This window comes from Megascapheus bottae, chromosome 19 (assembly GCF_031878675.1).
Source record: "Megascapheus bottae isolate mThoBot1 chromosome 19, mThoBot2.hap1, whole genome shotgun sequence".
NCBI lineage: Eukaryota > Metazoa > Chordata > Mammalia > Rodentia > Geomyidae > Megascapheus > Megascapheus bottae.
In genome coordinates, this window is record NC_143527.1 from 28,690,320 (window position 1) to 28,703,076 (window position 12,757).

The 12,757-nt window shown below is 35.3% G+C and overlaps 1 protein-coding gene across 1 annotated transcript in view; it reads right to left on the bottom strand.

Annotated features, from left to right (window-relative positions):
- The window catches only part of Asxl3 (ASXL transcriptional regulator 3), a 90,993-nt gene that overhangs the window by 54,325 nt on the left and 23,911 nt on the right, over positions 1-12,757 (bottom strand). The window contains exons 4-5 of the mRNA XM_090353275.1: positions 8,176-8,293; positions 7,070-7,189 (exon numbers count right to left, since the gene is read on the bottom strand). Of these exons, the coding sequence (XP_090209401.1) occupies positions 7,070-7,189; positions 8,176-8,293 (238 nt within the window). The remainder of the gene's footprint in view (positions 1-7,069; positions 7,190-8,175; positions 8,294-12,757) is intronic.

Below are 12,757 nucleotides of genomic sequence, written 5' to 3' on the forward strand. Positions count from 1 at the left end.
GAGTTCAATTTTATTTTGAAAAATTAAAGTAAAAAGTAGACAATCTTTGTAAGAGATGGAGTAAATAGTAAACAAATGTATAATCAATTTTAAATATTTACACTCTTGTCATCTACAACAAGATTATAAAGAAAATGGATTATTGCCTTTTACCAATATCTCTGAATTTGAAAAGTTTGTAATTTTCCAAATTTAACTTAAAATTTGAGAACATCGGACAGTTGTCCATGGCTTTTGCTTTACTGCTATTTATTTGGGAGACTGCAACCCAGACAAAGCAAATTTGTGCAAACTTTTATAAAAGAAATCAGCCAGTTGCTGGTAGCTCATACCTGTAATCCTAGCTACTCAGAAGGCTAAGATGTGAAGATCTCGTTTAAAAGCATCCTGAGGCAGGACAGTTCATGAAAGTCCTATCTCCAATTAATCATCAAAAAACCAGAAGCACTGCTGTGACTCAAAGTGGTTGAGTGCTGGCTTTGAGCAAAATAGCTCAGGAACACTGCCCAGACCCTAAATTCAAGCCCCATGACTGACAAACAAAAACAAAAGAGAAACAAACACACAAAAGAACACACACACACACACACACACACACACAGAAATGAATCAGTGGGTAATTCTTTCTACTACAAACAAAGTTTAAGTTATAAGTAGTTCTAATGATGAACTTAATGTTATCGAAGGCCTTTCTTTATCTTTAACCTGGAAGTCTCCCAATATTTGATTTTATACACATTCCAGAGCAGTTATTAAGAAGGAAGCAAATAACTCTTATGCCTTGTAAGGAAAGTATTAGAAAATGTATTGTTCATTTCATTTATATAATTTCATTTATAAGCACAAAGATAAATCAACCTGAGTTAATTTATTCAATCAGTATTTTTCTGTACATAGAAGTACTTCATAAATACATATAAACACACACACACAAAATGTGCACTTCCCTTGATAGGGGAAGAATGAGGAAGCAAGAGATGCAATGTCAACCCTACAGAAATACTTGTACCAATATACTGAAATTATTGAAAATATGTGCTTTACGAAAAAATCAAGTCTTAAGCTGTTACTATTTAGTATAGCAAAACAAATCGTTAAGAATAATCACAGGAAAAAAGAAATAGAAGCATTAGAGAAGCCCATGATAAAGCCAAATGACGATATATTTCTAACATGTCCACCTAGGCAAAAATGTGTTTTATAATTTCGGAACAAAGAGCAGATGAACTAAATTTGTTGCTACAGAGAATGTTTAATTCCATTTTAATTATCCTTACACAAGTACTCTTAATTGGCTTAAGAATAATCCAATTATGTATGATTGTTTTATCTCATTAAAGCTAGTACTTCTTATTTCCCCACAGTACCCAGAGAAGGAAAAAGATGTAGTCATTTTAGAGTCTAATTCCCAGACACTTAACCTAGAGGATCTCTGGTAGCTTAGTTTAGGTAGGGCAAGGAGCCAGGAGAAGCAACAACTGCCAAACTGACATAGTAAGAGCCAGTGGTCTACAAGAAAACCCATTTCATGATTTAAACTGAGGGAAATGTATTCAACAAAGGTCAGGCTAATTCTTTATTGATTTGGACAGAGGAAGTTCTGGATTCTGGATTATGGAACACTTCATCCAGGGTAGTCTGTTGGCTTCAAGACTGCCAGCTCCTGAAGGAAGCCAGCTCAGAAATTATGCATGAAATATGTAAAGAGATCCAGACACACAGGGAAAGAAGTGAACAGGTCAGTCAGACCAAGCAGACAAGGGTATCAGTTCAAACACAGACTTCAAAACCAGAGTCCTGTATTGTCTCAGAGAAAATGAAAAGAAGTAATAATGAAACGGAGCTCACAGGCAATGGTTAAATAACTTAAAACATTATGGCTAAATAAGCAATATAAATATTATTAATATTAATGTTTAAAAACTAAGATATGAAACATGGAGATACATGAGACTGCAAAGTTGATTATTTCCTTATCATTTACAATATACTTCCCAGAACTGAACGAATAGCTAAAAATATATTGAGTGTTCTATTTCATCTTTTCTTATTTTTAATATTATTGGAGAGATATGAATAGATCTTGAGGTAATGTTTAACAACTTAGGTTTTACTTTTGGTTCTTATTTAGTCTAAAATTAATTAAGTTTAGTATTAAAATAGCATGATAGTATTAAAATAGCATGATGGTATAAGATACTCTCTGAGATAGATGTATATTAAGAAATATTTATAAAACACTGAGATAATTATTTTGGATGAGAGGATGTAGGTTATTCAAATTTCATTTTTACTTTTCTGCCTGGATTTATTTAAAGTCTGGAACAATTTTTAAAATGAGCAAAGTTGTAATTCTTTACTACGAAAAGATTAAACTAAAAGAAAAAAGTTGGAATGAATCCCAGAAGTTGGGCTCAATGAGGACATTATTAAAACTCCCTCTGAGACAACCATTGGAGCCTAGATTTGTTTAGCAAGCATTTTTTTTTCAACTCCTACTGTGTGATTGGGTATAAAAGTCTATTTAAAAGCTGGTTTAGATGAATGACCTTGAACTCAAGGGACTTGAAAGTTTATGAGAAAAAATGTGAAATATTAAAAACATAAAACAAGAAAGAAAGGAATGAATAAGCAGAGGGTATTGATGACAGGGAAATAGTTCTGTTTGAGAGTCCAGTGTTAGATACATGTGATTCTATACTTGTGAGAACCCAGTAAATAAACAACTCCAAGAGTGAATCTTAAGTCAACCATCTGTGTGGTAACACTGTGTGGGTGTAAGTTCTCCAGTTGTAATAACAGTGTATAACTGTGGTTCAGGATGTTACTAGTAGAGAAAATTGGCCTTAAATGGAAAAAAGAAGATACAAGGAAATTCTGTTTCTTCATTTGATTGTAAACCAAAAGGCACCTTCCAAACTAAAGTTTGGTAATTTAAAAAGAGAAAAAAGATCAAAGAACTTTTAAAGAGAGTTCATCACAAATGCACATTGTAAGTGCAAGGACAATGAGATAATTGAGGGTTGTCTCAAAGAACCCCACAGGGGAGTTTTTTTTTTTTTTTGAATGAGTTTGGTCCACTGCTAAAACAGAAAGATACCACAAAATCACTACTGAGGCAGGAAAAACACATATTCCCAGCTCCACTGACAGACAACACACTTACTGTTCAGAGTACCTGATGAGGCCTTCGCTGCCTAGTTATTTAGTAATCTAACAATTAGTGTTATACTAATTGTCAAGGCCAGTGATAATAAGAGACACTCATTAGCACTGGGCTTTTTACACATATCCAGTTCGTGCTCTCTTCCCTGCTTGGTGTAGAAACAGGATAAGGGACTAGTTCAGAATTGTCTTTTCGTTGGTTGTTTAACTGTAACACCATCAGAGAAAGACTTCGCTTAGGTTAGAAACATTATGTTTTTCAGCTGCATTCACTCACATTTTTGTTATCCATACTTAATCAGAAAACGAATCCGGAGATGTTCATATATTTTTCATAACTAATTTTGGTCAACAGCAAAGGAATGGAATGGCTGCATCAACCATAGTGGGTTCTTCTGAGTCGAATATTTACTTCTCAGAAGAATGTCAAGATTACTATCAGTACTAGAATGGCTAAGGAAGACTAAGGATCACTGCTTAATCTTATTTTTTTTCTTTTTATCCCTATTATTTGATTGTGTGCTCCAAATCGTCTGTAGACAAGGTGGGTATGTGAATGGGCAGCAGAGTAATATGGTGAGTCTTTCACTATAGAACTCTCAGAAAAACACACAGGCCTGGTTGTCTTAAGTTCCAAGATTCAAGTGCAACTTACACCTAGAATAAGATGACTATCCTGCAATTCGACAAATTAAGTAATTGCTAGAGATCAAGAGGAGGCAGTGGTGAGGGAGGGGGGTTGTAATTAGAAGTTATTTTCATTCTACCAGAGAAATCTCATGAGAATGCAAATTTAGATGTGCACTCTAAAGTAATTTTATGTATACACTGCTTCCAAATTATCAGTCTAAACTAGAACAGACCATGGCATCTGTTTAAGTTCAAAACAGTTTCAGAGGCTATCCTACCAAGGGAAGGCACAAAACTTTGTAAACTCATCATGAGACTCAGGTGGGAGAAAGAGAAGGGGGGAGAGAAAATTCTCCCACCTGGATGGCTGAGGCTGGGATGTATGGATATTTCTTTGTATTAGCACTGGAGCTACACAGCTCCATTTAGGATGGCTTTCTCTAAACCACAGGGTCATTTTAATCCAAAGAGATAAGTATCTGAAACTACAGAAAGTTGTTTACCCAGTCTGACTTACAATCATTCATTCATTCAACAATTACTTAGAAAACAATAGACAAGAGGCATATAATTAATGCGTGCAGTGAAGAGTCAAAAGACAGACAGGTCACTGTTCACTAGCAGTTAACAACTTAAAAGGCGGCAAGGAAGAAAAACACATTGTACATAAACGTGCCTTTTAGAGCACTAACTACCTTGACTCCAATAGAATGGAAAAAAAAGGGTCACTGCATAGATGGGTTGTCATGGTCTAAAAGAGTTGTTTGAGGATGATTACATTTCAGATCCTTTCATTTTGTGTTTGTTTGCATTTTTCATTTATACTGCTGAGCATATATTGGAACCTTAATAAGTACTGCTGACTTCATTTGCACAAAATAAGCCATCTCATTCTGCTGTTGGCTAGGTTAGAAAGTTAAGTTTCTTCCCAATAATCATTGGTATTTTATTCTTGACAGGTTTCTACCTTAATTGACTTGTTTTGAATCCCACCATTTCCCTCCTTCTGACTGCTTGCTTAGGAAAGGAAGATTTTTCAGCTGCTAGCTCTCCTTCCCTGTGCCACTAGTGAACTTACACTTTAGCACACATGGCAGGTGACCATCATGTCATATAAGGCCAGGCTGGCCCTCAGCGTGGAATATAGTTTAGAAGAGTTGGCTTTTACAGTCTATTAAATATGAATGATCCAGGCTATGGAATTTGATATGACATGATTTGTTTCTAAGCTGTATCACTTATTAGCAATCCTTTATTCTTTCTGGCCCTCTGGTTCTTTTGCTATAAAATAAAAGATATTCTTTTAAAGACAGTGTCTGGCTACATAGTTAAGCCTGGTCTCAAACTCTCAATTGTCCTGCCTCAGCCCCTAGAGATCTAGGATTATAAGCATGTGCAAACACGCTTGGCTAAATGAAAACCTATGTTATATAAAACTAAAGAAAGAATTGAGTGACATAACATGTCAAAATGCCTATATTAAATACGAAAAGTGACTACCATTCTCTCCATTAAAGAAGCAACATGACTTTAACACAAAGCAGTCAGCCAAAATACTCTGGCAGCACTAGGCATGCAGGGTTTCCTAAGGGTAGAATCATAAAATCAGCCTTTACATTGTTCAGGTATCTTTCATTATATAAAACAAGAAAAAGATGTAGATTATCACTACAGGAATCTGATAACACTAAATGTTCCTAATAGCTAATTCTCAAGCTAGCAGGGTGAGGAAGTGGGCAAGGCTTTGCTCACTGTATAGTGCTGAGGTGGGTAGCAGACAGAGCTTTCTGATTCTTTGTTTTTGAGGTAGTGTCTCTTTATCTAGCCCACAGTGACCTTAATCTTACTTGATAGTCTACATTGCCTGGAACTAAATGATCCTCCTACCTCAGCTTCCAGAGTACTGACAACTAAGCAAACATTACCTCACCAGACATAACACACTGCTGATGACTAAGGGTCATTAACCTGCAAATCACAAAGTGATTTGCAACACAGCATTGTTCTAGAATCACAAGTGTAAGCACACACAAGCATACACATAGACATTCAGTAAATTATTTACGTGTCATTCTCCCATTGTAGCTTTCTGCTTTGAGAGTTATTACACCCCGAAGACTAGGAAGTACAAATCAATACTCATGCACAGATGGCTACATATAACGCTAGAGATACACTTCGAGTTAGACAACTTATAAAGCTGCCTAGTCTAGAATTCATGTAAAATAGGTAATTGATATATATATATATATTAAAGAATTTGAGTAAAAAGTAACTTCTATTTTTCCCTGAATCCTTTCACTAATCACATTTGAAGGCTAGTTGAAATTTTCTTTCTGAAATTTAGCAACACAGTGGGCGTATAATAAGCAACTGATAACATTTTACCAAAAAAGTAATAAATCCATTAAAATGTAATTCCAATTTTATAACAAAATGAACTCCAGAAATAAAAACTGATTAGAACCTATGCAGCAGAATCAGTAACCTAGTGCATATCAATAAATTCTTAGTTTTACTGATCACCTTACAAAATACTATACTAGATCTGCTCATTATCATTACTCTGGTTCATAGGTGTAAAAACTAAAAGACAGAAGAAATGAAGCCACTACGTCTAACTTATTCAATAAGGCAAAAACGTTGCCAATTTATAATGTATGGCCTACGAAGCATTTTGTCTTTTTAATTCACATATTCTCAAATATGTGTCTATTGAAATTAACAGGAAGGAAATATTTAGAAGACTTGGATCTGTTGGCAAGGCCCATGGATTGTGCCTCCCATGTGTCCCAGCAGGTTCCCACCTTTTTTTTAGGCAGGTACTAATAAATATCTCAAGCAGCACAGATAAAAATCAAGGCAGGGCAACCTCATTTCAGCAGACCCCAGTGAGGAAACTATCATAAGAGGGATGCTCACAGCCTCCCTGTACCTTCCCCATAGAATATACTGCGAAGAAATGGAGCGGAGTTGAACAGACAAAACACTTAACACTAAAGAGAATCATAAACAGGCAGGTCATAATTTGAGTACATATTTCATTTGAAGTCTGTTATCTTTACCTTCTACTTTACCTTAAATCGACTCAATTTTCTCTACAAGGTTTCACTTAATCAGCATCCTTTTGGGGTGAGATAAATGGATAGATATTTTCATTTCTTTGTTCAACGACTAAAAAAAATTATGCAAACATTTCCCTTTTTTTAAAAAAGGGAAGAAAAACCCAATATCTCTCTAAAATGTGAATTCTTAGGGCCTTCTGAACACTTACCTAAACCAGACTTTTTTAATCGTTTTAAGTGCTGACTTGTTTGTCTTCCAGTGGGAGATTTTTGCCCATGTTTCATTTCTTTATCTGAACTGTCTGCTTCACCATTTTTAGATTCAGATCCTTAAAAAAAGGAAATAGTTATTATGCCATTATCTTCTTCTCACTGTCCTTGAAAAGAAAAATCTAAAATTGTTTTAAGAACTGTAGATATAATCTTTTTTCCTCTAACAGTTAATATACTACCTTTGGCTACAATCTGATTCCCCTACTGGATATAAAGCGAACAGCCCAATAAATCAATCAAACAGGACAAAAAGCAAGAACAGATGGTCTAGTAGCAGAGTCAAAAACACATTCAGCAATGTGATAGCTTTAAAAAAAATAGTCAGATCTTTTGTTTAAAAAAATCATGAATAAGCTTGAACAATTCAATGACATTCAGAGATGTTGCTAGTCAGAAACATAAAGATGAAGGAAGAGGGTTGTGAAGAAAGAGAGAGATTAGACCTTTATAAATAACTTTATGTTGAAGAAGGGGACAGAAAATGCAAGCATTAATCTACAGTAAATAGGATGGTACCTAGCTGATAATGTGACAGGAGATGAATTACAAGAAAAGGTCAGGGCTGCACTAAGGTGAGAAGAATGTTGCTAGAACACACAAACTAATAAAGGATTCAGGATCTTGCAGCACAGGACTGACAAACACATTTGCACTTGTGGAAGGGCTCTCTTTGATGGACTTACACAACAGCATGTAGTCTAATGTTCAGAGTTGAACATTCAAACCAAACTTAAAGCAGCAACAACTAAATCCACCCAGCATCACCATACATGTTCTCACACCTCCTGACAGTAGCAAATGAAGTCATTTGATGATGAGCAAGCTGTTGTCTTTTATATTAAAAAACACACACACTGTAAAACATTCTATTTTTTTTTTGAGTCACTGAAAGAGTAGAAGACATTTTTAAAAAATCAGAGCAGAACTCAAGTGGAAGTATTATTCAATTTCAGGAAAAAGAAAAAAAATACAACATTTCTCTCCAGGAAGAAGGCTCCTCTGGAAAGAAACTGGGTAAGCATACAAAATTTTTACTCTTTACCTGATGGTGAATCTGACTGCTCATCAGACACCTTTAATGGGGTCAGAACAACACGAGGGACAGTCTTGTTTACCATCATTGAGACTCCATTTCTTCTTTTCTGCTGCTGCCTCAAAGCCTAGGAAAATGATAATAAAATATAATATAAAAATGTAGCCACAATAATTTCTCATCATTGTATTAAATGATTCATTGGCCCATCATTACCTAAAACCTCTTAAATGAACTTAAATTTTACAGAGCTCTTAATTTGTCAGGATTCACCCTCATACCACTTTTTTTTCTCTCCCTTTTCCAAAGCATTAAATCGTGCTTTGGCAAAAGGGCGTAAGTCTGAGACCATTTGCAGTAAAATTCTGACAGCAATGCATCACTTCCTGGTTTATTCTACCTTAGCGGTGTGGCTTGAGATTCCACGGAATCTGAAAGTATGAACACACCCCCCACCCCGGGAAAAGAAATGTAAAAGAAATGTTTCGAAACCAGAATGAAAATACATGTGTCTGCACTTCTCTTGCAGGTGCACCGTCTCCTGTGCGCAGCTCCGTCAATCAGTTAACACCAAGTGTCATCAGTATGTACAGCATGTAAGAACTACTGTATTGATGCATTCGCTCAGCCGTGGGGAGCGCTGCACAAAATCACTGAACATGGCAGGAATCATTTATTTCTGTGAAGGGAATCAGTCCTAATCTTGGAAACCTGGCAGCACTTGGCTTCTGTCTGCTTGACTTTGGGCATTAACCTTCAGAACACGAACATGACAGTTTGAGCAAATCCAAGAATTTTTTAAAAAAGAAAAAATATATAAATCTCTCTAAATGGGAGTGTTTTGCATTAAATAAATGAACCGACTGTGGTAATGATAATGTAATAAAAAGATATTTAAAAGTTTTGAAATATGGGTTTATCTAGCTGATTGCTTAATGCAGAAAATTACCTATAATAAAAAGGAAATGTCTTAAGCACTACAAACAACAGAAGAACCACTAAATTCACAGTCACAGAAATGCTAAAAGTCCCTTAAGAGGTTAAAAGGCTGGCCTCAGACAGCCAAAAACCTTTTAATTCCTGGTTTCTGTGTAATTCCTACCAATTTTACAACATTTCAGTTACTTGATTAATGTCCTCTGACTAAGAGTTGTCAACATGTCTTTTATATTATATGGGATATACATTCCCTTGCTCTCACAAACAATACTATATTTTTTGCACAAGGTACTACCTAAATGTTCAACTTGTTGATCATAAGATTTACCAATCAAATAATTACAGAAGTGAAATATTAAAAAAAACACTACTTAAATGAGAAAAGGAAATTAAGATGAGAATTAAAGCCAGATGAGAAATGAAAGGGTTGGAACTACTTATCATAAGTGATGTCTTCTCATGATAACACGACATCTTTCCTTTGATTATTACTTTATAGCATTTTATAAAGTACCTGAAAATACTAGGAGGGGACCAAAGATACAAAGATTAACATGATCTATTTTTCCCACCTTTAGCCTTTTGTCAATAATAAATTTAATGAGAGCATATGTGCTATAAAATATTTAAGACATTTATTCTTTCCTCAAGGCATAGACATAATTGCACATAAATGTGCGTGTGCTTGCATAAATCTCTCTAGTCTTGGGTAAGAAGGCAGAGCCCTTTGAAGACTTTAATCTAACAATCCAATAATACAACAGAATGAAACAACACAGGGCTTTAAATTACTATTAAGGCCTTCTTTGTTCACTGTGTAAAACTTCATGAGAGAATAAAAGCTATGCCTATTGCAGTCAGTTTTTTAAGAGTGTGTACACATGTGAACTTCAAGGATTTATTTCATAAATATTTATTTTACAAATGCTGGTTAAGAAAAAATATGCTATAACCAGTGGCCTAGAATCAAAAGTCAAAGATTTTCCTTTTGGCAGTCTTAGTGGTAACCAATGATGGGTAAATTAAAGCAACAAAATGTTGTACTAGATTTCTAGAGTAGAGAAAACGCTACTGTTACAAAGTTAGCACTCAGAAGGAAAATACCAACAGAAATAATTTTTATAAATAGGCATTTCTACTCAGAAAATCCAAGCAACAGTTCTCTATACAGTATATATTTTTATTGTTATTGGAAAACTCATGTGCAGAGGGGTTGCAGTACATAAGCCAGGTAATGAGTACATTTCTTTTTTGAACAGTGAAGAGTTAAACAGTGTTCCCTCACCAGGTATATAGTTCATTTTCAACATAGTGTCACTCTTTGTCTTATCATTCCTGCATTTCCCCCTTGTTTCCTAAAAAAACAGATAAACTTACATACAAGACAAATGCTACAGAAAAAAAAGAGGAAAAAATAAAACAAAGTAACAAAAAAACCCATTGTTTCCAATTTTTGGAGTTCATTTTCATAAATATCATTTTAATATTTTATTATTTCAATAATATTATTATTTGCAATCACTGTGTGCTTGCAAGTGGCTAAAATTAAACACTCAGCAACATAAGAGAAATAACTGTATTTTAAAACTCTATTTTCCTTAAAAAAATAAGCATATTACATAGGCTCAATGGTTTCCCTCATTTGTCATAATCAGTAGAAACCTTGGGCTCTCCTAGCAGAGATTTGCAATAGAGCAAAACCTAGATACATAAGGCCATATAGTATCACGCTAAATGAAAGGACCTCTAGGATATAGAAACAAAAGCCATATAATGAGTGATTGTTGTCCTTAATGTACTATGTTATCTCTCATCTCTTTTGCTGTCCCTTGGTTATCTCATATTGTTACAGTATCTCACTTTTTTATCTGACATATTAGATATATTTGTATTTGGTTATTTGAAATTGGATAGGGAAGGGGGAAAACAAGATAAAGGTTGGGCGAGGAGGGGAGGGAAATGGGGACCAAGACATGAGAAAGGGTATCAATGTATGTGAATTAATGTACCTTCTATCTGGCAAATATAATGTAACCCTTCTATTAATTACAATAAAAATATATGAAAAAAATGTAAAAAAATAAAAAATAAGCATATTAATTCTCTTTGGGGACTAAGTCCATGTGTAAGAAAAATTGGGAAGTACCTGTTTAGTCTGACATTAATAATATCAGTAAAAGAATAAATTTCAGGCAAACTCAGTGTGCTAGGGTTTGATCTCAATTTCCTCATCTGGATCCAGTCACTTCAGACTGAGCGTCTTGAAGAGTTTAGTTTGCCTTCCAGGAAGCAGAATTCACTTGACACTGGATACTAGAATATACTCCATGAAGGTCAGAACATTGATGGGAGGAGAAAAACCAACCAAGCATTCTCCATGGAGAGGCTCAGGACAGCAAGGCTTTCTGTACAAAGTACTTGGTGACACTATAAACAAGAGCACCTGGACAATGTTCATGTCAGCGAGGCTCCTGGGCTCTGGTAGTGAACCAGGAAAGAAGCTTAGCTGTTTTGGATTTGGCTTATATAAGCCAAACAGTCATATGACTCTGTTTCTCTATTGATGAGCATATCAACCATCTAAGGTTTCACTGAAAGTCTTTTCATAATCTTCTAAAAATAAAAATGAACCACGAAAGGCCTTTTGTGCCGGGGTGTCTGAGGGCTGTAGAGTAAGAATAAAGCGAGAAGAAATACATATTCTGAATTGGAAGGGCATCTAGTACTTAAGAGAAATAGCAAATCTAGATTGAAGTAGTGACTGATTCATTGAGTAATGGAGAAATACACCAGACTGAAGCCAGGCATTGGCACCTGAAGCTGTTCTTTAACTTATGGGGCTTAAATTCTCCAATCTTCCTGAGTGTTGGGATTGAAGGTATGTGTTACCAAACATGCCAGGTTCCAGTCTTAATTTTTAGATGAGTTTTCTTGTCTTACATAATGCATCTGAACAAATGGCTATACCTTAAATAATGTATCAGAACAAGTGCACATATCTCTGGGGGAATTTCAGCCAGTGGGCAGCAATGTTTAGTATCAATTAACTGTCATTTCTCACCACCCAAAGAAAGAAGTCTGCCACCAAAATGAGTTTTAAAAATCCTTCTCCTCTAAGACACTCTGGAGGAAGCAGGGCCAAGGCAGAACTCTTTAGAAGCTGCATGGGCAATGGTAAGAAGGCTGTTGAGTGAGCAGAAGATTGAATCAACTGTGCAGTGCTGGTTAAGTCATCTAGGCAAATGTCCTTGTTAATCAGAGACAATGGGGTGGGCAAGATGTGAAAAATAAAAAAATATATATATGAAACAGATATACCACAAAGTAAATACTTAATAAGTATTCATACATTCTATCCACACCATAACAAATATACCATTTTTGATGCCAAACTCCTTTGTACTGAAAATCCATAGCAGTAAAAAGAAAATGGTTAATTATGTAATTACTGCATATTTTAATGAAGAGAAACTCAGGCAGAGGATCTAGAAAACGGGAAGTCCCAAAGGGGCTGCAGGTGACAAAGGCAACCTGACACTGCCAGCAATGAGAACATTGTTTGGTCTTAGCTCAGTGACAGAATTTGTATCAGAACTTGTAAATCAGGAAGGATGTTTAGGGATTCTGGAAATAGAGTGGAAACTACATAGCC